General features: G+C 38.3%; 1 protein-coding gene and 1 pseudogene across 2 annotated transcripts in view; both read left to right on the forward strand.

Moving 5' to 3' along the window:
* Positions 1–5,227: 5,227 nt before the first annotated feature.
* LOC130234749 (uncharacterized protein K02A2.6-like) lies at positions 5,228–6,169 on the forward strand (annotated as a pseudogene).
* Positions 6,170–18,179: 12,010 nt separating this feature from the next.
* Positions 18,180–27,049, forward strand: part of eif4g1a (eukaryotic translation initiation factor 4 gamma, 1a) — a 36,501-nt gene continuing 27,631 nt past the window's right edge. For both annotated transcript variants that reach the window (XM_056474516.1, XM_056474525.1), the window contains exons 1-5: positions 18,180–18,371; positions 18,485–18,603; positions 26,492–26,566; positions 26,738–26,856; positions 26,945–27,028. In XM_056474516.1, coding sequence (XP_056330491.1) covers positions 26,782–26,856; positions 26,945–27,028 — 159 coding nt within the window. In that variant the 5' untranslated portion in view covers positions 18,180–18,371; positions 18,485–18,603; positions 26,492–26,566; positions 26,738–26,781. The remainder of the gene's footprint in view (positions 18,372–18,484; positions 18,604–26,491; positions 26,567–26,737; positions 26,857–26,944; positions 27,029–27,049) is intronic.

A 27,049-nucleotide genomic window follows, 5' to 3' on the forward strand; every position in this document is an offset into this window, starting at 1 on the left:
CACGCTGAAAATGGCAGACGTGAAACAACAAACTGAGGATATGGTGACGCGCGCCTGTCAATCATCATTGGTGGGCGGGAGAACCGCACTCCTACATCAAGTTTACGTCGATCTGAAAACCACTCCAATTGGTCCACCGTTTTTATGTTGTTAAATTGAAAAAAAAAAGACTGGGTGTGTTTATATCACCGCAATATGACGGTCTATACTATATACCTACAAACATGTCTGTCCAAACAGCTTCCCCAGATTTTTCACCATAGGTGCCCTTTAATGTTTCTCTGGTTGTTATAACAGTTTCTAAAACTCATCAGTTAAAGCAAGAAAAGTTATGAGAAACTATACTGTATGTAATTAATTGTTACAGATATAATTTCTGGTATTTTATAAGTTCATTCATAAAAAGGAATTGCAAATATATTCATATTAATGGGGGGAGCTTTAAACGGAGGGTCAACAAACAATTAGGAAGGAAATAATACAAAATTAATAATTAGAGTATTATGCACATAACCTTGAGAGCTCCAGCAGCACATTTAAGACACACAGACATCAAGAATCAGGATATAAACGCATCCATGGTTGCTAAAGAGAAAAAAAGCTGCATAATTCATTCATGCTGGAAAGCATGCTGGGCACCAGCATAGTGCAAAACTCCCAGCATGCATTGCAGCATGAATAAATTATGTAGCTTTGTGTTTTTAAACTTTCTTTCTTTGCCTTTATTTTATTTTGTTTTTGGGGTGTAATATTTAAGTAGAGTGTTTTCTGTTGTTCTGGTTTGTTGTTTTTTATTTAATTTATTATTTTTTTGTCACCATTATTGAGATTCAAAGACTAATAGTTGATGTCTGTGTGTTTTTACATCCTAGTTCAAACATTCTCATTATGAATGGTGTATTTTAATCTATTAAACAGTCATTGATTGCTGAAGCTCCAGTGGTTTCATTTATCTACTAATTTTTCACACCGAGTTACCAAGATCTTGAGTACACAAACAGGTGAGGGTGGCTTTGATATCATAGTTAATCTCAGCAAACTTGTTCTTAAATATTCTTTTGGCTTTTGATGCCATAGAAATAGTGCAATTAACACAATTAATTATGGCAGCCAAAATAAAAACTAACATTAAAACAAAAAGCTGAAGAACCCAACTAAAGCAGACTATGTCCTCCATCATGGTGACTTCAAATAAACAACCACAATTTTATTATTAGCTTTTGTTCACATGACAGAAATAAAGTCAAAGGTCAATAATAAGTGAAGCTCCTGATGTTTGTGGAGTTGTTTAATGATCTCTGCTGAGATCTTGAGAAATAACATTTTTATTGTGATTTGTTTTATTTTCCTTCAGTGATTCTACTTTTTAACAGTTGTTCATCAATAATTTTCAATCCTTTATTTAGACACTTAATTATCTCATTAACTTCATCACTGCCTGAGTGTTCAACCCTCTGTAGTGAGGACACTAGTGAGGATTTTGATCTGGGATTTGAGGGGTTAAATGTGTTTGATGAAAAATACAGACTATGGAATGTATTTTTAAGCGAAACATTCTGTAAACTGTGTGCAAGTCCAAGATGAATTGGGAGTATTTGATGTTATGCTGCATTTTTTTTGTTTAAATGTAACTGTGTAGTTACTAATATATCTCTATAATTAGTATAATTATAGATTTATGCAGTATAAATCTGTTTGCTAATTGAAATCACACATGAACACATTAATGTATTTAATGGCTTTACGTTTTTCGTGTACTAAGCTACGTTTTTGTGAACTAAACATTGTATCAGTTCATGAAATACAGTTATTTTCCGTAAATTTAAACAGCTCTATAAAACTTCCGTATTTTTATGGAAAAATCCTGGCAACCACAGCTGCCGGTATTTTTCCGTAAATGTTTTTATTCCGACTTTTTTTTAACAGTGTATCTTACTTTATTTCTCGGTGCTCACTACGTCTGTGGTCACTTTACTTCAATGCTGCGCTGAAATAGAACATAGTTAACAATAAGTTAACAGAAAATTACCTTTTTAAAAACTCAGTCTCTAATACCTCAAAATTAGCATTAACTTTACAAAAACATGTTCATTTAATTTACAAAATGTCACGCTTAAACCTGTTAATGAACAACGTTACATAAGAACCCACAACTAAAATTATTTGGTGAATTGCAGGCAATTTACAGAAACATATCCATATAACAATCACTTAATTGACAAAATTGGACATTTCAACACTTACCGATAAATCCGTTTGGATGAGACTTCGACAAGTTTGGACTCAAATGCGGGCGTTCCACGTTGTGTGGTGAAGGGGGAGTAAGTGTTGTTTGCGAGTCGAGTCACTTGGTTCTAGGAATCGGCTCTCTTAAGTGAATTGTAGGAGTAAGATCCCACCCGAAACCGATTGACTTTTTGTATAATAACGTAAAACAACAATATGTTTTATTATCATTTCGTTATACTGTTCATCACACGCATTTTATACATTAGCTATAGTACTAATTGCATGTAGAGGAGTATAAGCTTTTGAACATGTGCGATCCCCCAGCAAACAGTTTAATCTCACACGAGTACTGGGAAAAAAAACAGCATTGCAAACTCATGGTCGACTAAAAAGCAAATCAAAATGAGCATTGCAACTGACTGGACAGGTTTTGTAAAGGCAATGCAATAAAAATGTTTTGCAAATATATATATATATATATATATATATATATATATATATATATATATATATATATATATATATATATATATATATATATATATATTTTTTTTTTTTAATTGCAACTAAATTAAAGAGTGCGCTGCTAAATTTTTATTTGCAGTTCTTTTTTTGTTTGCAAATTTCATTTTTATTTCTCAAAACTTAATTTTCCATTTGCATATCTTTATTTTTGTTTGCTAAATTAATTTTTGTTTCTCAAAAATACATTTTTGCTTTGCTAGTTTTGGATATTTGCATTTATTTTTTGCTTGTAAAACTTGCAAAACAAGTATACTGTATATGGCCCTAGATTGACTCCATAGTCCTTCAGATGGCTTGGGTGGTAAAGCCTGGTGTGCTCGATCAATTTTCACAGGTTTTGGACAGTTGTCTCTACCGAAGAGCCCCGTAATCAAGTCTGAAATAAACACAGAGTGGCGTCCCCACTCTTCACCTTTATTCCGACGAATTTGAGGTTCAGTCTACGGGAACATCTTTCCAGGTCATTCAATTTGGCCCAGAGAGATTTATTATCTCACCCTGGCGACGAGCGGATTCGGACAGATTGTGTGCAGATAAGTTAAAGCGCAGCTCAGAAAGTAAATGCTGAAGCCATGTCGATGCTCGGCCGTATTGAAGAGTTTGATGCGTTTGAATGCTCAAGCAATTCTTTTGAAGAGTATAGAAAGACGAATGTTTTTTTCATGCAAATGATATGGAGGACTACACAAAGAAATGCTCTGTGCTGCTTAGTGTGTGTGGCGCAAAGATATATTCCACACTACGTTCTGTTTTCACCCCAACGCATCCCTCTACAGTGACTTATGCAAACATTGTGGCCGCATTAAATCGTTATTACAGCCCAGCGCAGTCAGAGATCGTCCAGAGGTTTCACTTTCATTCCTGTAAGCAGAAGCCTAATCAAAGCATTTCTAACTACTTCCACGTCACTCTATCTATTGCTCTTTTGGGGATCAGTTAGATGCTATGCTGCATGATAGAACTGTATGCAGGGTTTTGGATGAAGCGCTGCAACGATGCCTACTGCCGGAACCTACTCTCACATATAAAGAGGCAGAAGAAAGGGCATTAGCTGCAGAAACTGCATTGTTAAATGCTCGCCTACTTCTTAAGCAACAACATGAATCACTGCCTCAAGATGATGTTCTTTATGCAACACGCACACATGCAACAGCACACAAACTGACAACTACAAGTAAAAACCAAAACCATGACAAACCATGCTACAGGTGTGGCGGCCAGCCTTTTCCACAAACCTGTAAATTTTCCCTTGCTGTATGCCATTATTGTAGTAAAAGAGGACACATTGCTCGAGTGTGTTTGACCAAGACAAGGCATGATAACAACAACGCGGCAGCCGGTATCACAGAAGAACGACCTACACACACTGTAACTCATGACCAGCAAAATGAGTACCCTGTTTTCAGTGCAACTGCCAAATCACAAAAAGTAAGGCATAAACCATATTTGGCCACTGTGATACTAAAAAAACAAGCACACACAATAGAAGTAGATTCAGGAGCAGCATGCTCCTTGATTAGTGAGCATACTTATTACTCACTGTGGCCCTCTCAGGCTCCTGAAATGCATGCAGACAGCGAAGTGTTAAATCAGTGGTCACAAGCATCTTTCGAAGTAAAAGGGAGGATATTTGTGGAAGTGCTGTACAAAGGGACACAAAACACACTGCCTTTGTTCGTTATTCGAGGCCAAGGCACTAGTCTGCTGGGATGAGACTGGTTTGAGGCCCTTGGGATGTCAGTTGAAGGGGTGCATAGAGTGCAGCTTGAGACAATGGAATAAATTCTGACTGAATATGCGGAGGTATCAGGACATTGTGGTGTGCAGAATGCCCCCTATCTCAATTGATATTGATGCCACGGTGATGCCACGTTTTTTCAAAGCCCATCCAGTTCCTTTTGCTTTACGGCCACAGCTTGATGAAGAGCTGGATAAATTGGTGGCTTAAGGGATTTTTGAACCTTTGCGACATGCTAAGTGAGCCACACACATAGTGGCTGTAGCAAAAGATGGGGTTCTGAGGATTTGTGGAGATTATAGCTGTACTGTCAACACAACTGTAAAGCCTGATGTGTACCCTATTTCCACAGCATCTGAACTGTTCTCAAAACTGGCAGGAGGAATAATTTTTACAAAACTTGATTTGAAACAAGCTTATTAACAGCTCCCATTGGATGATGAAGCAGTCGACTTACTGACTATTAACATTCACCACGGGCTTTACAGTTTGGAGTGTCAACAGCTGTTTCTTTTTTTCAAAGATTTATGGATACCTTGCTCGCAGGCATCCCAAGTGTTCAACCGTACCTGGACGACATCCCTATTTCAGGCAGGACTAAGGAGGAACATAATGCTCAGCTAAGGGCTGTATTAAAGTGTTTCGCAGAAGCGGGTTTGTGACTAAAAAACCAAGTGGAATTCTTAGGATTTCATGTGGATAAAGATAGCAATTAACCAACATGTGAAAAAGTGGATGCCATGCATCATCTCGCACTGCCATGAGCTCTCCTCGCAAAATAACTGTGTGCTTTGGGGAAGTCACGTGGTGGTTCCCAGCTCAGCATGAAGGGAGGTATTGGCAATGCTACATGATGCACACCCGGTCATTGTACACATGAAGGGACTTGCGAAGAGCTATGTGTGGTGGCCAGGCATGGATGGAGAAATAGAGGAAATTGTCAAGGCATGCAGAACCTGTCAGATGTCACGTCATGCACCCACTAAAGCAAAAGTACATCCTTGGGAGTGGACAACGAAAAGATGGTTACGGCTGCATACTGATTTTATGGGTCCTTTTCAAGGCAAAGTATTCCTCATAGTGGTGGATGACCACAGCAAATGGCTGGAGGTATCCCTGATTAGTTCTATGTAATCGTCAGCAGTTATCAACACATTGAGGCTGCTTTTTGCAACACATGGATTGCCCGATGTAATTGTTTCAGACAATGGCACTGCCTTCACATCCTCAGAGTTCAAAGAGTTTGCGAACCGCAATGGCATTCGTCACGTCACTACAGCACCTTATCATCCAAGTTTGAATGGCCAAGCTGAACGTATGGTGCAAACAACCAAGGAGACCCTTTCTCGCATCACCAAGGGTGACTGGCAAACCCATCTGGCTCGTTTCTTGCTCTCACAACATATCACACCAAATTTATCAACTGGAAAAAGTCCTGCTGAGTTGCTCATGAATCGGCGACTTACCACTGCGCTGGATCGCTTACACCCTGACCATGGAGAAGATATGCTTCGCAAACTGGAGCTGAATGCTAAAAGGGGCCGTGGCACTGTTGGAGAGTTTAGGCCACATGACTTGGTGTACATAAGAAGTTACACCAAGGGTTCTAATAAGGGAAGCTGGGGGTTATTACTGATGTCACAGGCCCCTTGGCCCCATCAGTGTTGCCAGATGTAGCTGATTGATTCCAGCCCAAAAGCTATCCAAAAACCGTCGAAATGCAAAATGGCCCACTCATCTGTAACTTTCGTTGGGGTGGGAGAGATGGGTTGTGACGGTCGCGAGAATCATGCTCAGTGCGGGTTGCAAAACCGCCCAAATTTTCACTACCTGTCTATGTCCTTTTTTACCCGCAAAAAATCAATTCAAAACCGCCCAATATGGCAACACTGCTTGTCATACAAAGTGAGAACCAATGACGGGCAAGTGCACAGTCGGCAAGTTGATCAGCTGTTAGATAGGGTGACACCGTCATGGAGCCAAACTGGGCCTACACCTTCTCTTTACCACAACTCTCTGGGACTGAAATGTCTGAGTTACAGCCCCCAGCAATGGAGATGGAAAATCATGAGAAGGAAATTGCAGAGGCTGAGAGCATGTCAAAGTCCCCTCATTCTAGGAGGTACCCTGTAAGAGAGCATCACGCCCCAAGGAGATTTTCAGACTTTGTGAACTGGGCAAAAGGCACCATTTCTAGACGTCATTTTCAGCTGATGAAAGAATCCACAAAGTAACATTAATTTTCATTATCACAGTGAGCTCAGAATACCTAGCATTAAATACCTTACAAAGAAGCCACTATCTGTTATGAAGGGGCTTAACGGTACATTACTCACAAAAACATTCCAAATATAGTGTTGTAAAAAAATTTATGAGTGAAGATAGAAGAGAACCCAGTCCAGGAGACTTAAAACAAGCAGAATCTTCTTTATTGAGACGTGTTGGTTAATCTGCAGTCATACAGCGTCTTAAAGAAGTCCATGTGTCTGCAGAGCCTATTGGAGGTCTGCAGTCTGCAAGTTTTATCACAAGTCTGATTTGAGACAAAGCTGTTCTGTCTATAATGCGTTCTTAGGAGGAGGGGAGATGGCTAAACAAAGCATGCAAATTCAGTTTTGGAGTCAGCAGGGTAAATTGGCTTATAGGTGTTAGAAACCGGCCCAGCTACTGACCACAAAAGTTAATCAACAGAAGGGTTTCTGTAGCCTGAAAATGTCACCCAAAGACAAAGGCAGAGTCGTTTAAAGCATTTGCATCACTTTGTCTTAGCCTGTAGTCAGAAAGACAAAGGTTAATGTCTCTCGTGGCTGGGCTGTTAATGAAATTATATAATCAAAAAAACCAAAGAATATAACTTTTCAGTTATATGTAGATTATTGTTCATTTGAAATTAGATTATATAAATATATATTTCCACAATAGCATGACAAGAGAAGAGCTCAAAACAAAAAGCGACTACTCCATGATCTGCGCACGAGTGCCCTATAACAAATTTTTAGGCAAAAGTAAATTACAGGTGATAAGTCTTTTTTTCAGAAGTCCAGGGCACAAAAGATAGAGCTAAAATACACAATTGCCTTGGCAAACGACTGTGATAAATAAGAAAGCTGAAATCTTATAAGTTAATAATAACTGAAAAGCATACAAAGCACGGTACACCTCGCTTCTAAAAAAATGAATCAAATATATAGCCTACTCCCAGTACAAATTTTTCAAAGCTACATTTTGTCTGTAAATATAACATGCAGCTAGAATGATAATTACTCCTGTTTAGATGCTTAGATCAGCGATTAGCGATGTAAAAAAACGGGGAGAGAATCTATAACTATAGCGTATTCTTTTCATATTTGTTTTTCCAGGCACATTTTACCAATTTCAAATGACATTATTTTAATAACTACTATACAATTTGTGAATGTATAACTTTGAACAAGGGCTGGAAGTAAAAAATGCCCTATACATTAATTTAATACAGTTAATAAGCAGATTTCATTTTACAGGTAAAATGGCCTCAAAAGTTCATGTAACTCACACTGAAAAGTTCACATCTATTACTTATATGAAGGATGTAATACTATAGAAACTGCTAAATTAAGGTGTAACAACTGGACAAGAAATGCTCACTGAAACAACAGGGCAAATAATAGGATAAAAGAAATTGTTTTAAGAATTAAAATAAAAAAAAAATTAAGCATTAAACCAATAATTAAACCACCAGGTGCTCTTTCATCTTTAGTGAGAATGGCAGAGAGCCTAACTAGAATCCTTAGAAATACGAGTTGTCAGGTTCATAGAGACTAGTCGTGAAATGGATAAAGACTGATTCTAAAAGCTTAATGAACCACTATAGGCTAAATTGAGACAACAGCAAATTGTGAGGAAATCATGGTGTGATTCTCATACTAACAATGATTAAGACTGAACTTTCAGGGACTGTCTGGACTTAAACTAAACTCAAAACATACTGCCAGATCTTAAATGGAAAATCCTTAAATGGTTGTACAAGAGAAATTAATGCTGGTTTCCCGATCTCTTACCATGAAAGGTTATATGGATTTTTAAATGATCAGGATAATATAATTCTTATTAAGTGGGGATAATGTTTCGAGATTCTTTAAAAAATTGTGGTACTCGAGAAAAAAGGGTTCTCGATGGTTTTTTTCCACATAAAACTTCATCTCAATTCTTAAGTCTTTTTTCAGGCAATGTTTTCTCTTCAACCTGTTTTTTTCTGTTGCACTGCTGCCTATAGGCTACCAGTGGTTAGCCAATGTTTTCTTTTTTTTCCTTCTTTTTTTTTTTTACATTTCAGTGTGTTGCATCTCCGGTTTGGGCCATTTTACATCTCCCACATCTGAATATAAGGAGTTTTTAAAGAGCCCATATTATGGGTTTTTGAAAATGCCCTTCCATGTAGTGTGTAACACAGCTCTAAGTGAAGTAAAATATCCAGCTAAGGCTTAAATCTGTAAGTGTACAGTGTTTAAAACTTATTGATTCATCTATAAAAGAGTTGACTCATAGTGCTTCAAATGAGTCATCTTGATAACGAGTCATTCAGTGTTTCGTGATGACGCGGCTACGAAACACAAGTAGTTGCGTGCGCAAACCCAGGAGATTTGAAACCTGCGGCCCCGCCCACTAACAGAAAAAAAGTCTCTCACACACACACACACACACACACACACACACACACACACACACACACACACACACACACACACAGACAGACAATCAGACAATCTCTAAAAATTGAACCATTAACAGTTGAAAACTTGCAGGGTTTTGAGATATTGTAATGAGAAAGGAATTCATTGTATACAGAAAAGTATACCATCTTTATTATAAAACTGACTAACCAAATTAATTTTCTTGTAAAAAAATTGCATTTGTATTAGTTGTCTATTATTCCAATGTGGGGAAAAATTGTGCATATATATTAATGACCTTGATAGGAGCACTTGTTTGTGGAAGGCAAATAACTTAACTGGAATTTTGTCTATATTATAATTTCACATCAGAATAAAACTAAGACCACCAATATTTGATAAAACATAATCTCTGCTTTGAAGTGCATACTGCACATGAGCGTACTCTGGCATATAACTTGAAACAAAGGACATTCATTCTGTCTAATTAATTTCACCCATGATTTCCTCTGTCCTTTGTCTTTTCATGGAAATTGAGGTAAGGATGTCGTTTTTTTTAAGCTGGAGCAGCCGGGAACGCTGCAATAACAGCGATGAGACGACTCTGCCATTCTATCTTACTCCGTTGCATTGGAACCGGATGTTGTGATACGCTATTTCGCTTACCGGAACCAGGAAGTGTGAAAAAGGCCTATGCTGCTTCCCTATTCGCATACTTATACTACACCATAAAAGTATGTACTTATTTTTGTGAAGGAAAAGTACACACTTTTGAGTGTGCAAGTTTTTGGGACATACTACTTCCTCGTTAACAGATCGTTGTGTTGCTTAGTTACGAGCCCTGTCAATCCTCCACACATTATCCACACTTCTGTCATAGGTAATTTCCTACGTTACCTTATTGGAGAAGCAGCAGCAGCAGGTTAATCTCCCATTCACGAGTCATGAGCTGCGTCTCAAATGGCACACTATACACTTTGCACTTATACACTCAACAGCATAGTATATGTAGTGTCGTCCCAAATGGAACACTAGTGGCTCGTTTCCACTGAGTGGTATGGTACGGTTCGGTTTGGTATGCTTTTATGGCCGTTTCCACTGTTAAAAGGCGTACCAAACCAAACCGTATACCGTACCGTACCGTACCACTTTTTCGGCACCCTTTCGAAAGGGTACCAAACACGAGAAAGCGTACTAAAAGGCGGAGCTAGACGCGCAGCTGAACGCTATTGGTTTACAGAGATACGTCATTCGCTTACGCAACAAGCCAGAATCAAAAACAAAAAACCCATCATGTTTAAAATACAGCCAACGAGCCGAGATATTACAGCGGAATTATATATACACATAATAACGAGCCATGGTTGATCCGGCTCAAACAAACCTAGTCGTCGTCTTGATGAACAGCCACAAAGCCGTGGAGTAGAGCAGAACCTACCCTGTGCCTCGTAGTTTTTTACGAGGCAGTCTGAAGCGCAAGCCATTTCGCTTTCTTCTTTGAGTTCGCCATGCGTCTATATCTGAAATAACAAACTTCTTGAGCTGATGATAATAACCTGTACTTGATTATTGACGTGCTTTTGAAACCCGATCCTGTCAGAAACTGACAAACGCAAGAGTGAACAGCGAAAAAGCAAAGGAGAAGCCGAAAAAAATGAGCACATTATTTTTCATCAAACATGAACAAAATGCCATGTATAACTAATTTATTATCTTCACCTTTTGGACTAATTTGAACTGGGATTAATGGAATTACTGTCTAACAGAGGCTACATGTGCTGCTGAAGATTACAGACACAGATGAGAGGTTTTCGCTGAATGTAGGCTGTATTTTGTGTTGTTTTTGAACCTAAATACGGACTAAATGTCTGCTGTGTGTAGTTCTTCTGTAGTTGGTAACATATTGGAGACTGTAAGGGGCTGTATGTGTTTATTTATGTTCATTTATTTATTTTTTTAATATAATTACAGAGGTTACAGTAGGCTGTTTCGCAATGTTTATAATCAGTTATAATCAACTCATGTTCATAGAAAAGTTAGTAATAAACATTTCTGCACAAGTATTTATGTGTGTAAAGCATCTGTTTTGTGAGAAGAGCTTCTCATATGATATGTAAGTGACCCATACAGCTTTATTGTAGACATTTCCTCAAACGAAAATGACGTCGACTGAAACTTTCTGTCATACACCACGCCCACCAAAAGGGTACCCTTGGTAGTGGAAACGCAAGCCTGATAAAGGTGACCCATACCGACCTGAACCGTACCGTACCAGTCAGTGGAAACGAGCCATAATGTTTTTTTACTAAACGGAAATTCAAGTTTCCTTGATGACGTTTGGCGGTTGCCAAATCAGTAAAATAATGACCAAACTATCAAACAATACTTGCCATGAGTATAACCGCATTCATCATTGGGAGGCACTATAATCACTCTCGTAGGAGAATTTTGCTTTCACCATCCAAAATAAATAAAGTTATCCAACATGTGCGCCCGATAGCTCCGCCCCTTCCGCTACCTGAGCAAACCTGCGGTCGTTGAGTGCGATAAGTGTCCATCATTACACACTTCATATTACCGGTTGAATAAGTGCATCATCCGGGTAATTAAAGTGCACTTATTATTTTTAGAGTTTTCAGTGTAAACGCACTACTTACACTATTTATACTACAAAATGGCGTAGAATAGTGCATAAGTATGCGATTTGGGACGCAGCTTTTTATGCAGCGAAATCTCCTCAGGTCTTTGGATAATTCTGCATTCTGACGTTAATGTCCAAACACATCTTTATATAAGTATTGTTGTTGCAGATGAAATGTAACACAGAAAACGCGATTAAAATATGTTCCAGTGGGCTAGATATTAATTAACAGTCATACAAACATCTTTACTGAAGCCTCTCTACTTGACGATTGGTCTCGCGCGTCCATCATATTTGTAGTTTGTTTACACTTTTCACCCGAGTTTGTGGTTCTAAATCGAATTCACGTCCTACACGCAATGTATTGTGGGCAATATCAGCGGTTAGAGTATGGACGCTTCTACACTTCGAGTTTTTACCGGAAATAGTAAACCATACGGGAACCTTTGGCATACTCTTTTCAACATACTACGATTTGGGAGATACTAATTCTACTTTCAAATACTATTAAGGGCAGATAGTATGCGAATTGGGACGCAGCACAAGAGACGACACTCACTTGCAATTTGTGAAACAGCCACTAGATGGCGCGGCGGCCATTTTGGAATGAAAATTCCAATAGAGCAACAGTATAAGTCTGTAAAATAAACTATTAAAAGTGCTGATGATTGTCATAGTAAGTGTTGTATTGTTGTCTTTCAGGTTGTATCTCAGCTTTAATGTGCTTTTTAAATAAATAAATAAAAAACAAAGCAGCTGCTTGCCACCGCGACAGCAATAAGATCCAATGGACAGCCGACCGCTTTGTCGGAAAATGGCGGAATCCGGGGCTGTTGCTGGGCGCTGCTGTTTGTGGCCGAAAGTAATGAGAATTATTTATATTATTTATTAAATTTCACATTTATTGTATTTTATTAAAGGTCTACTCCCACCCCAACCCTAAACCCAACCGTCACAGTAACATAAAAATAGTAGTTGTAGCGAGTATTATTTATGTTATATATTAAATTACCCAATCAATTGTATTTTTACCACCTACTCCCACCCCAACCCTAAACCCAACCGTCACAGTACTGTAAAAATATTAATTATGGTTATACAGTGTCAAAAAATGCTGCTTTATTATTGTACATATCGCACTTCCGGCCGGCCGCATATCTAATCTAGACGCCAGGCAGCGCTGCGCCATCCATCTTCAGTATTGAATCTGCCGTTGGCGGAGTTAGATGTATGCCCTTTCGCTCTGCTAACGCGAGCCTGGTAAGGATTTTCAAGCGTATTGAATGAGTTCACTGTGTTAAATCATGTGACAGTGCATATATGAATGTGATATAAAGCTATGATGTATCGAAAATGAATGTTAATAATCACATTTGGAGTGCTTAAACTGACTTTCCTTTCTAATTGGCAGAGTGGGAAAAGAGAGAGACACGTTTTCAGCATATTAATTGTGCTCTGTGTTTTTGCAGGTATGTTTACTATGTTTTGTTAAGTGATGTTTGAAATCTGTGATTATACAAGTAGATGTATGCTCTCTTGCTCTGCTAACGCGAGCCTGAGTGAGAAAAGAGAGAGACACGTTTTTCAGCAAATTAATTGTGCTCTTGTGTTTTTGCAGAATAATTCAAACCTGAGACCTCCAACGTCACTGTCGTCTTATTGAAAAACACACAACCAGAGTAAAACTGCTACACTGGCTTGTCACTAAGAATACGAATTTTAGTTTAAGACTGTACAAATGTGATCTTAGAATGGAGAAGCAGTACGATTGATAACTGTTTGCGCGAGCAAAAGAAAGCAGGTGAATACCAAATGAGAGGATGATTAGGCGCACGATGAGACACAGGTGATATGAAGCACGTGATTGCTTTAACTGCTGCCAAATATGATGTGCTGAATCTGGTAAAAGACGCTTCCTTTCAGACAATAGCAGACAAGGTGATAATGGCATTGATCATGACTTGAAGATTATGATCACTGAGAGATGGAGATTCGGCTGTGGGGAATAAACAGTTGAAGTTCATTTTCACAACAATACCACAGTATTAGCCAACCATGTTTGTTCTTGTCATATTTCTGATGATTGAGACAATAACCTACACTGCAACAAGGGATTTGCTGGCCATTTGCTATTAAAGGAAGGATCAGCAAAGACTACTAATGCATAGGACTGTCAGACTTTGACAGGAACTTTGCAGTACATAGTTCATAATATGGACCAGTTTCTTCTTCCTCTGTATCACAACCTGTAAGTGCGATTGAAATGGTTGCCTTCTTGTTTTCTGTAGTTTGCAAAATATGTTTAATTGTGTGTTGTAACTTATCACTCCATGTGGCTTGTAATGTATCTCTCAGGTTAAATCTTTATGGGCTATTTCACATATCGCCTCCAAAACAAAGTTGAAAATGTGACACATGCTTCTTCCTTTACCGATTTAAATGTATTTCTGAGCTTACAATTCCCTGGTGTTTGTTAATCAGCTGTTCCTCACACGCATGACGTGGTCAATGATGGACTGATACCAAATGTGTGTCATTGTAGAGGAATATGCTGGTGTTTAACTGCATTGCTTTAATGCATTCCTGCATTGGGCTTGCACATATACTTTGTGCTATACTTTATGACCATGGTGGGCGTGTCTTTTCATCTCATGCTGAATGCAGTTGACCATTCACAACAGACAGCCATTGGACCAATCACAGCAGATTAGCTTCACACAAAGGAGGAGTTTGGGAACAAATCAATCGCTGAACAAATCATATGGGAGTTGTTGGGATAATTAAGTAAAAATAAATGCATAATATAAAACAATGAAAGTGTTTTTTGACCATGCATGCATATCAGCCTGTTGTTTTAGACCCCCAAGCTTCACATGAATCCATAATCAAACCCAAGAAATAAATCACATTTTTACACCACATAATTGCTGATTATATATCAATTTAATAGAGTATTTATTTATTTTCTTTTTGTTTGTTTATTAGTTTTTTCACTTACATTCTTAAAGTTACCATGAAATTAATTGAACCATATGGATTTTGTTAGCTCACATTGTTTTGTGGTGAACAATTCATCTGTTTATGTCATTAAGAAAATAATAATTGTTTGCACTTCTAATTTTAAATTAAAATCTGAAAATGCACTTCCTGTTTTTTTGTAAGATTACATGATTTTGAAATATTGGGCATGACTAACAGACTTTAATCACGTCCCACCAACTGTCAGCGTTGAAAACAAACAGAAACGATGAGGAGAAGGTGTCAGTTCTCTTCTGAAACCCCTTTCCTGAGCTTTCTGAATGAAATGCCTATACTTTACACATCCATTCAGATCACAGCAGCAAAAACAAGCCATGCCCACTGTTTTCTCATATAATATTCTGTTTCTCTAGGAACTGCATCAGAATACAAAAACAAAATTCATGCAGACTTTAAGTCACTATGAAATGGAAGTTAAGACTGTCATTTGCTTTCTTTATCATAACGTACATTGACCTGAAATGGTCCTGAAATTAGAAAAAGGTAGGGAGGTGCATATGGTACCATCCTTTCAAACCCGATTGGATTGTCGGAAGATGGGTGTTGCAAACAAAATGAAAAAAGATTGACGAATGGTTGAAGGGAGAGCAGAAAGGAGACCCTTATAGCCCCACCCTAAAACAGTTCCATGTGACCAGAAGCAAAAAAAAGTCATTTCGAGGGAGGAGGGAAGGAGTGCAAATAATTTTTTTACTAAATAATGAAGTGCACACATACATCGTTTAAAACAAGCCCTACTATATACACAAATAAGAGTATGAGTACATTTTGATTTCATTGCGACTTTAATTTGTATTTGCCCCATTCTTCAAATTAAAAAGATAGTTCACCCTAAAATTCAAAATTCTGTCATAATTACTTGCACATTTTTTTCAAACCCATTTGCGTTTCTTCTGTTGAACAAAAAGTTTTCGCTATTCCAGTTTCACGCGTTCGTTTCACTTGTGCTTCTGGGTATCAATCTGCTGACATTTCGGGAATATAAAGACTCGGGACAGTTTGACCCTGTCCCGTTTGGGTTAAACTGACATATGGACTGTTGATGGGTCGGTAGTTCTGTTGTATTTTAAACGCATTTGTTACCGTTAAACATCTCATCATCTCACGAATTGTGGGAATGCCAGAACAAGTTAGCAATAAGCAGTGGTGTAAAGTAGCAAATTACAAATACACAAATTACTGTAATTGAGTAGTTTTTCTCAGGAATTGTAATTTACTACAGTCTTAAAAATGTGTACTTTTACTTTCCCTTAAGTACATTTTTGCGGTATCGGTACTTTTACTCCACTACTTTCCTTCCCCCTACAGTCACTAGCCTACTTTATTATTTCCTCTCATTATGGATTAGAATCAGTCCTGTGATTCCTGTCCAATCAAATCGCACATAGAAAGTAAATTGCGTCATACTGAACTACCTTAAGACATGCAGCAAACTGTTTGGAAGCATTAAAAGTGTCCAAGAAGATACTTTACATGCAATGACCCAGAGACTATTTCGTCTGAATGTCACTGATGAGAAGATGTTGGATGTTTACTCTCTGATGACCGAAATAGCCTTAAACAATAACTGAATGCACTACAGAATGTTACGTTTACACACACACGCACAAATTACATGTAAACGGATTAATTTTTTCCAGCGTAATACTACCTAGTCAAGTACTTTTAAAAGGGTTACTTTTTACTTATAATTTGAGTAATATTTACAACAGATAACTTTACTCTACTTGCACTACATTATTGCGCAAATAATGGTACTTTTACTTGAGTATGATTTTTCAGTACTCTTTCCACCACTAGCAATAAGTTGGTCCGGTGCCTGATTTGACGATTTTTTCCTCATCATAAAGCCAAACTTAATAAGTTACGTAAATATAAAGATACAGTCAAAAGAAATGACAGGCCCTTCAAATTTTAGTATCTTATTGATTTGGAGAGGAAAGCCAATACGATTTGGAAGAATGTTGGAACTTACAGAGTATTTGTCTTTCTTACTATGGATTTCCTACATTCATCCAAATATTATCTTTGTTTATATTATATTATATTATATTATATTATATTATATTATATTATATTATATTATATTATATTATATTATATTATATTATATTACAGAAATAAAGAAACTCAAAAGGTTCGGAACAACTTATTTATAGAAAAATAAAGGAGACCTAAACACACAACCCTGAGGTGTTCCGTTATTTACAACATTACATTACATACGTGAATACAGGCCCGCAGCCAGAGGAGGTTCGAGTGGTTCGGAAGACCCACCCCTCACTGACAAATGTCCAGAATTTGTCCCATACCTAAGCTCATTTATCCCATTTTGACTGCTATGCCATAATGAATTGTGAAAATAACACATTGAAAAAGCCCAAGCCGAATCCTCTGTTGGCTGTCGGTACAGAATTTGGGATACCGAATTTGGCAATTTTGATGCCAGATTTGGTGTCCCAAATTCTGACTGAGGAAAGTTGAATGTGCAGGCCAGTTTGTTATTTGTATAATAAATGATAATGGGCTACACTTTTTTTAAACAGATTCCCATTTTTTTCTGATATATGATGTTATAAATTTCATTCATTCATTCTTTTTCTTGTCGGCTTAGTCCCTTTATTAATCCAGGGTCGCCACAGTGGAATGAACTGCCACCTTATCCAGCACATGTTCCACGCAGCGGATGCCCTTCCAGCTGCCCATCTCTGGGAAACATCCATACACACTCATTCACACTCATACACTACGGACAATTTAGCTTGCCTAATTCACCTGTACCGCCTGTCTTTGGACAGTGGGGGAAACCAGAGCACCCGGAGGAAACCGCGGGGAGTACATGCAAACTCCAGACAGAAACTCCCAGCCGAGGCTCGAACCAGCGACCTTCTTCCTGTGAGGCGACAACACTACCTACTGTGCCACCACGTCGCCTGTATTAAATTTGTATTTTTAAAATAAGTATTGTATATTTTTTTGTATATATTATTGTATTATTTCTTTATTTAAAATCTTTTTTTGTTATATAAATGTTTTGGAACATCAAAAAGTGTGACCATGCGACAAGCTGATCCAGAAAAAAGTGCTTAAAATGCTGTATTTACACCTCATAATTAAATACAAAATGAGACGAATAACTGCAAAAAGGGCTACTTTTTGAGAAAAAAGAAACACCTCTTTCACCAGGCTGGCTACAGGCTTGGAATATGTTTTTATTTTCCGTATGCGTGGCTATAATAAACACATTAAGATAACGCAATGGAGACTTTTATTATCGCGCCGTATGATTTCTACCCTTGGCGAATGACCCCGCAGCGCTCAGGTTGATTAACCCGGAAGTACCCACGCGGCTCACCGAGCACTCCGTCCGGTTCTGCGGGCTCAAGGGGAGAAGCGCTGAAGCACCATGGCTCTGCTCTAATCGTGTTTATTAAGACAAGTGTGATCAACTTACCGGCAATCCGTCACCATCCGCGCCTTAAATATGGACCTCCAGTCAAGAGGCTCGTCCTGGGGCCATCAGCTCTGTCGGCAGTAACATCTGAAAACTGTATTTATTCTCTTTTTCCCCATACTGTCACTTTTTCTCGCCTTTGCACGCTACATGGGATTTAAACCTAAAGTGTCAGCCGCTAGCCAACACTTTTCCCTCTGTTAACCTAGATATCCCCTAGGAAACCAAGACGCCCTCCGGTAAACAACGAATAATAGCAAAAAGAAACTTTCAAGAAACACGTTGACGACGTCTCGCCCTCAAGTTTCCCCGTTTGTCTGCGGAGCCGGTGAGTAATCCTACTGCCAATGCTAACTTTGATAGCCGCGTTTAAACCGATAATCGCAGGGGCCAAGCGGGCCCAGATAGATCCTCTCGACGGGTTTAGTGCTGAGTTGTGTTCGCCTATCAAACTATTTATCCGTTAAACGCTCTCCCTTTAAGTTGCCACTAATATCTTTACAGCATTTTCTCAATATTTGGTGTTATTTCCCCGGTTTTTCGCTATTCCATGTTCACGCGTTCGTGTCTCTCGTGTTTCTGGGTGTCAATCTGCGGACATTTCGGGAATATAAAGACTCGGAACAGTTCGACCATGTCCCGTTTAGGTTAAAATGACATCTGGGCTGTTGATGGGTCGGTTGTTCTGTTGTATTTAAACGCATTTGTTACCGTTAAACGTCTCATCATCTCGTGATGAATTGTGGGAATGCCAGCACGAGGACGATAGAATAAGTTTGTCCGGTGCGTAATTTGACGTTTTTTCCTCCATCAAAAAGCCAAACTTTACAATAAGTTATGTGTATATAACGATACAGTGAACAGAAACGACATGCCCGTCAGATTCCAGTGTGTCATTGATTTGGAGAGGGAAGCTAATAAGCTAGTGCGGGCGAGTGCACACTTCCCCACACGTTTATTAAGGGCCCGGTTTGTTTTTATTGATTTTACATATAATTTACAACGTGGGTTTCTGTGTGTAGCGTGTTGTTGATGTGGTTAACTTTGTTTTAAAACGAAAAGCTTGTTCTTGTGTGGACAGCGGAGTGTATGTGAACGTGTCAGTGCCATATGGAGGAGGCTAGCGCTGTTAGCCGCGCCGGCAGAGCATCATGGCTGCGGTGTGACACGTCTGTAGGAGAAGCGCGCTGCTTCACCGCACTTTCGGGAGCACAGCGTGCTGGGAACTTTACCATTTGGGAATATTACCAAAGTGTTTTTTCCTTGAATTTTACCTGCATGTACTGTAGTGGTTATGTGGATAACCTAATTAAATATTTTTTTGTTTTGTTTTTAATATTATTTTTAGTACGTTTATGTTTGAGTTTGGCTTGCAGCGTTTCAGTACATTGAGGATTTGTTCTCTTTTATTAACGTATTTGGTATGTGAATCACCCTACTGTGTTGAATAGTTAAATGGAAACCACAGATATGAAGTTTATTGTACACCCGATTCTGTGGAATAACGACCTCAGTTAACATTTACTTTAATGGTGTGGGTAAAAATGTGATGGAAGTGAATGAACGTGCAACGCATCATCGTTAGAGTAATGCTGAAGAAAATATTAAATCTGTGAACATGAATAAATGACAACCCATTTTAGTGACCTCTGCAATAATGTCTCTTTACGACAGACAGTGTAATAGTGGTAACAGAGCTTTTGGCTAGTTTTAAGCTTGCACTTTTTGTGCATAACACTAAATACTGGTGTAAATGGGCTTTGAATGGTGTGGTATCATCTACCTTTGACCACCTCCAGAGGTTGTCAGATGCATTTGATTACGGATTTGTAGTGTCGCTTTTGTAGTGTAAATACTCATGTGGCCAAAAGCATTCAGAAATCCACAAAGCACAGCCTACTTTTCGACTATTGACTGTTTTTTTTAATGTTACAGGATAGGCTTTAATGTGCTTTAAACTGCTGTCTTCTGAAATTCAGTCGATTGACAGAATAAAATGTAAAAAGCAGGAGGTACTTGACAGTCTTGATTCTTACACAAATTTAAATTGTGTAGTTTTGCACTTATTAAAGTAGCAGAAACGTTTGTTAATTTTCATTTTGCATTCATGCAGATGTATTATAGAAATGTAAATAATCCTTTAAGTTTGTCTTTTACCCACTCTGACAGCATTTTTATGAAAAAATGCTTTTTTTTTCTTTTACTTAAGGTGTATTTTGGGGATTTTTGCCTCTTATAACAGTTTATTATTTAAGCACGCAGTGAAGTTGTTGAAAGATGTGGATGAGATTGGAAAAGGTCCACAAGCGGGGACTCAAACTTGAGTTGGATGCAGCTCAGAAGCGCTTTATGTCAGAGCACTGCCTACTAGGCTATCACCACCTATGGATTGCTTTAAATTGTTTATGAATTTATGCTGTGCAGTTTTATAAATTTGAAAATGCAATTTTTCTTTTGTAGTGTGATTTCTGGAAATTGAAACTTTCAAAAACAATCACTCATTTTTTTTTAGTTATGACCCATTCAATCCAGAGCAAGATGGCAGATGACATTGTACCACTGCTGTTTTTCTTCTCGCCAGTTAGTTAATGTTAAGACTTATTAGTTTATACATGCTGAAGATTGTGTTTTTACACTGATGACTAGGGCTGGGACGATACAGTAATTTACAGATTCAATACTATCTTTTATACTTGTGTCTCAATTCATTATATATTGTGACTAATTGGGTATTCGAGAATCTATAACTATTGTGATTTTGATATTTCAATTTATTGTGATTTTGCTTTGCATGTTAAAGTATGGAAAATACTTCATACCGTTAAAGAGACTGTTTGATGAGTAAAAAATAGTGCATAATATCTTTCTGAACTTTTATTTGAGGATTGTACACAAAGCTTTCTTTATAAAGCTAAGAATTTTAATGCTATTTATTTAATGACTTAAAGCAATAAATTGTATATGTATATGCTTTCTAATATTCTGTAAAAGCCATATACATTTGTTGGCATGCACCAAGTTTCTATTGAAGTAAAACTGAGCCGCATTGTCCTGTATTCTCCCTACAAAGCCATTAAAAGTCTGATGCATCAACTAGCCTATAATAATAATGAATCGGAGCATATGCATCTTTGTTTGGCGTGGGGCACCCCCATTCATCATAAGAAAATGAAAGAATGAAGTTATTACAGGAAACATACATGTTGCCCTCTGGTGGAATCGAAGCAGTGATATCTACCCTTCACCTCTAAAGAGAAATAAAACAAATATGTTAATTTTGAAATGCACCAATTACTTTTAAAATTGTCTTGAAAATATTCGCGATAGAGAAGTGATACTAAAGTTTGATACTTAACAATACCCACTAGGTACAACCAGGTGAAAAAAAAAAACATGTTTAGGGATGTGCCGGACAAGTTGACTACAAGTAGTTGACAATACAAGATAAAATTATTCAAATCCCCATCAAATTGAGGTTAAATTTAACATAAACGAGTTATGCTTGAAAAGTACTGCATAATCCACAGTATCTGAGTGTAAAACTACCTTTTTCCTCTGATCTTGAATGCATTTTCATGTCAGTTGCAAATATTCTGAATTAGACTGAAACGGAAATATTTAGTCTCAGCTTTCTTCACAGATGACTGTGGATGGTCCATAAATGACGATGAGGTGATCTCTGCTGGAAAGAGCCGTCTATTCTGTAGTCTCATAGGTGGCACAAGCCCTGGATGGCAGCGCTGCAGTGCCCTCGCTGGTTCAGACCATAGACTGTAAAAGATATGGACGTAATAATGGCCAACCGTTGCCATTTTGTTCGCGCGTCATTGCACCAACCGGTGGATACCAAATAAGGGCAAAGAGGCGGAACGTGAGCGGAGCTACAGATGCCTGCTGGCATTTTGCTTATGCCGAGTTCAAACTTCTTGATTTTCAAAGTAGTCGTGTCACAGATGTTTTCACACTGCATGACTATCTGGGCTAGCGTTTTGTCGCTGCTTTGTTTATGCTGCAAGATGAATCGGCGACAGGGGGTTTCACACTGTATGACTTTACAATAGGAAGAATCGCTGACAACTTCGTCCAAACTACGTCTCACAGTCAAAAACACGTAGTACATCTTTTGTTATTAACTACATAACGAGAAAGAAGCCTTTAATGGGATAGAAAATGTTCATATTTGCTCACCTGGGTATAAAGGGAATTAGCAATTTCTCCTCAACTTTGTTTTTTAACTTTCTGTATGAAACGTCAAACAGACACAGGTGCTCCTGTCAAACCTCCACTAGTTTTCCCGTCTATTCTTGGGTCCAATTAAACTGAAAATGAGCGCTTTTAACTTCTCCCGCTGTCCTGCAGGTATACGCACACAAGTGAATGCTGCTCTCTCATTGGCTGTAGGCGATCGTCGATGTTATTTTCAGTCAAAACTCATTTCACACGGCATGATATGAATCGCCGACAGCTCCAGATATTTAGCATGCCAATTATCTCACGGTCATCGGCGACTCATCGGCGATTCTCTCAGATCGCGTCTTTGATAGTTCATACTGTGTGATTGTCACTCACGTGCACAGATTTGCCTGTGATTTCAGGCATTTGTCAGCGATTTCTCAAAATTTGTCGGAAAGTCAAACTCGGGGCTAAAATCATGCAGTCTGAACTTGGCATTAGACGGGCTTTCCTATGGGAGAAATGCTGAATACTTGATTACCTGTGACTAGTTTGTGTTCTGACCACATGTGCTTGGTTGTACACTATATCAATAAAGTGTTTAGTCTCTTAAAAACACCGTTGTAATACATTGAGCCACTAAACATTGTTCTTACGACGTTTTTCAACAGGAAGAAAGTGTGAATTACTTCCAAACACTTCAGATATAATCTGTGTTAGTAAATGCAAGGCTATTTATGAAATCCAGGCATAAAACTGTATGACAACGCTTCAGATGACCGTTCTAGAGCCTACAGCTAATCAGTCTGTCAGATTCTGGAGTGCATTACTGGTCTAAAGAGCATTATAAATGATCTTAAACAAATACATTTATAGAGATGGTATAAGTACAATATTTCACTCACCTGGGAAATGGAGGCCACTTGAATGGTTTGCGAGCACAATTAAGTGCACACAGCATGCCATATCATCTGGTAATTGTAAAAAAATAATTCCAAAATGCATCTGATTGTGTAAAGCCACATAAAACAACACAAAAATGTGATGAAGGGCCGAGTTCAGCGGCTAATCAGCTGGAATCACCTGAGATGACGTGATGGCGAACAGCGAGACCTAGCTTTCACTCAAGTCACCACGCCCTTAATTATGCAAACTTAATATAACCTAATATAAAGGAAACTGATGAGTTATAAAAAAATTCACCCCCTTACAGTTGTCATGAAGGGTGCCTGTCCAGGTGCTGTCCTGTTGACCGAGTGCATTTAAAGTGAAGAAATTACCTCAGGTTCACCAGGCCACATTGGCATGTTAGTTTCACCGAACAAAAACATCTGTACAAGTTCTGCACAAAAACATCTGCACAAGTTCAATTTTAATTTTTAAGGCCGTTTTAATTATATTTCTGGATAGATGTTCCTATTGTTTTTGGGATTGTTCAATGTTGGCTTAAAAATGAAGACTTGTAGGTCAGGTTGCATTTACATTACCAAATTAGTCATAGCGCACATCACTAGTCATTGTTTGTTAAACATATGCTTGTGATTGCAGCAAGATTTTCACTTTTGTGTGTAAAGTGATGTTTTTTTTTCATGCTATCAAATGGAGTGCATTTTGAAAGACTGTTCAACTATGTTTTTTATATCTGCTCAAGTTCATACCAATTTTTTAAACAATTGTTCATACATTCGTTAGAGTTTGTGACTGCCATCTTGCCAGTTCTCCCAAACACATTGATCATAACTCTACGAGCCTGGCAAAACACTTCATCTGGATGTTACGAATGGCTGGGCTATATTGAACATGCGCGTGGCGTACCCTCCCCCCATGTGCCATAAACATCCTATGTTTAGCTGATTCATCTCTAGCTGCCCTCCATCCCATTTTGGCTTTATCCATGTCACCAGTGGCTCTTTGCCTCTGACTGATTTCCGTTTTTTTTCAGTAGGTATTTGACAAGTGTAGTTGATCATTGGTGGCCTGTGAGAGGCTCTCATGTCCTCTCTATAGGAAGTACATTCTCCACGTGCTTCAGTTCCCCAGCATCACTCGTCCTCCCCCGTCTGCCCTCTCCCAGAAAGTCAGGTCTTTTTGAGAACCTCTGAGGGTGTTTATTGGTTGCCATCTGTCGGGATCAAAAAAAACACCGAGCTGGATGGTAAGTCCTGCTCTATTGTGCGAGGGTCACAGAGGGCAGACAGACACTCCCAGAATGAAGAGCCTACATCTCTATAACCCCTGGCTTGAGCTCTCCAGCTGCTCTCCTTCCCCCCCTCCCTTTTTTAAGTTGAGCATTGAAATTGTATTAAATGCCCAGTCTGCCTCTGTTTTTGAGATCTTATGGGTGTGGTGTGGTCTTATCTGAATTTACATTTGTAGACCCCCACCCGTTCTTTACTTGCTCACAGAGAACATTCATTCAGGCGTTTAAGTGTATAATCAGGTACACATAAGATTCTATGAATTCAATTTATTTTTTACCAAAATTCTCCTTTCAAATTTTCCTCTTATCTTTCTGCTTTCCAGTTTTTTTAGTCTTGAATAAAACTGGACAGTTTAACATTAGTAGTTAAATCTACAATTTATGTTTATCGTATAAAGAAGTTTGTAAATACCGTTTTATATGGCAATTACAATAGTTTTAGCTGCTTTGGGGATGATGGTTGTTCATATATGCTGAGACAGCAGACTTTATTGTTATTGACTACATTGTGCTTGATGTGTATTTGGTGGAGAGACCGATGTACAGACGAAATAATCAAATAGTCTTTTTTTGGTCTAACAATTATTAATTCTAGCCCACATGAGATATTAGTCTTCCAACGTTATCTTTTTCCACATCTTAGAAATTCTGCACAATTTGAAAATTGAACACTTTGTACTTGTTCAAATGTTTGCTAACCTGTTTGCAGTTATCAGCCTATCACACCATACCTGACAACTTCTTTTTTCCCAGGAGTCTCCCGTATTTCACACTCATCTCCCGCTGCCCTGCCGTTTTGTTATTTCTCCCGGAAAACTCCTGTAACTATAATGAATCTACTGCCCAGCCCTAATAAATACAAATACTCCAGAAAGGAAAACTTTTTTTTGACTTTGTTTAATTTAGTATGGGTGCACAATATTAGATTTTTCCAAATGTTTCCAAACTCTTAGCTGAGCTGATGCTTGTATAGTTTTGTGTATTTTCAAAAGTTCTTAACTCCCCATGTGTTCCCCAAGTGTTAGCTTCTGGCAGAAAATTAAAATCAGACTTGTGATTTTTATGACTCCAATTGAAGATTTGTTCCTAGAAACAACTAACCTTTTTGATTAGATTTCTCATGGGGCAGGCAGTAAGACCCAGTTGGAAGCTGCTTGGGGGCAATTATTGTAAAGAAAAATGATTAATAGAGCGGAGACTGTATGATACCTAGTCTTTGGTTTACTGTGCATGCATGTCAATAAGCTTACCGTGTAAGCGTTAGGACCTGGGGTGCTGTTAGTTGGCAGAGGCTGTAGCACAACACAAATAACTGTTTAATTTGGCATATTGGACACCAAGTTTTTCCGAACTCCCTCATATTCTCAGTTTCAAGTCGGTAATCTAAAACATTTAATCTAAATCGCCCTTAGTGGTTCACCTCAGATTGCTGACCTGATGCTACAGTCAGCGCTTCCCTCAGTCTCATTGTTACGCTAAACATGGAATAAAAGACTGAATGTGGTTGACAATTTATTCTGATGTAATGATATCTAGTAGTCAACATTTGTGGATCAAACCTTTTCATCAGTTGTCCTAAAATGTTTGAACAACACTTATTACAATTTTGAAAAACATTTTTTGACCCTTTTCAAATGTTGACTACTCTTAACCATCAAACCATCCAGCCCTAGATCATTTACTATTATTATTATTTTTGGTTTAGACAGTTGTCATTGATAAATGCTAAAGAAGTTTATCACCAGGCACTAGTCAAACTATCAAAGTGTAAATTACGGTTTGTGTTCAGTATGCACTATGTAAAACTTGAACAAAACACTAATCACCTGTTGTTTTTGTCCAGGTGTGATTTGCTGAAGAACACTACACGAGTCCCTGAGGTTCAACAACCCCAGACATCCAGTATACTAATTTATAGGTATAGTTTTTATTTATCGCACTATTTATTGGCTGGATGTTTCACTTACATGGACAGATAACAATGTTTTTTTTATAAGTGGCCAACAGCAGTCTAATTTTCATTAAAAAATGTGATTGTATTGCGTTATTCCTCATTCCTATTATTCGTTGTGTTTTGTTTACTCTCTAGTTTGGCAGGTAAGTGTGAGGCCCCCTCATGCAGAACCACAGGAAATGAATAAACCACCTCAGCCTATAACAGGACCCCCTGCTGTTCCCCACCCTGCCCAATCTCCAGGACTGACACAGGTGAAAGCCATAATGGTGAAGCTTATAGTTGTGATCAGGATGATTTGCATTGCCATTAACATTGCCCGTGCTTCTATTTGTTCTACAGGCTGCCTATCCCCCAGGCCAGCCTTCCTCGGTTGTCTTTCCCGGGCCATCTCCACAAATGAACACTGCACCACAACCCAGACAGGTACACTATCTTTAAAACCCT

This window comes from Danio aesculapii, chromosome 2 (genome assembly GCF_903798145.1).
Source record: "Danio aesculapii chromosome 2, fDanAes4.1, whole genome shotgun sequence".
NCBI classification, from domain to species: domain Eukaryota; kingdom Metazoa; phylum Chordata; class Actinopteri; order Cypriniformes; family Danionidae; genus Danio; species Danio aesculapii.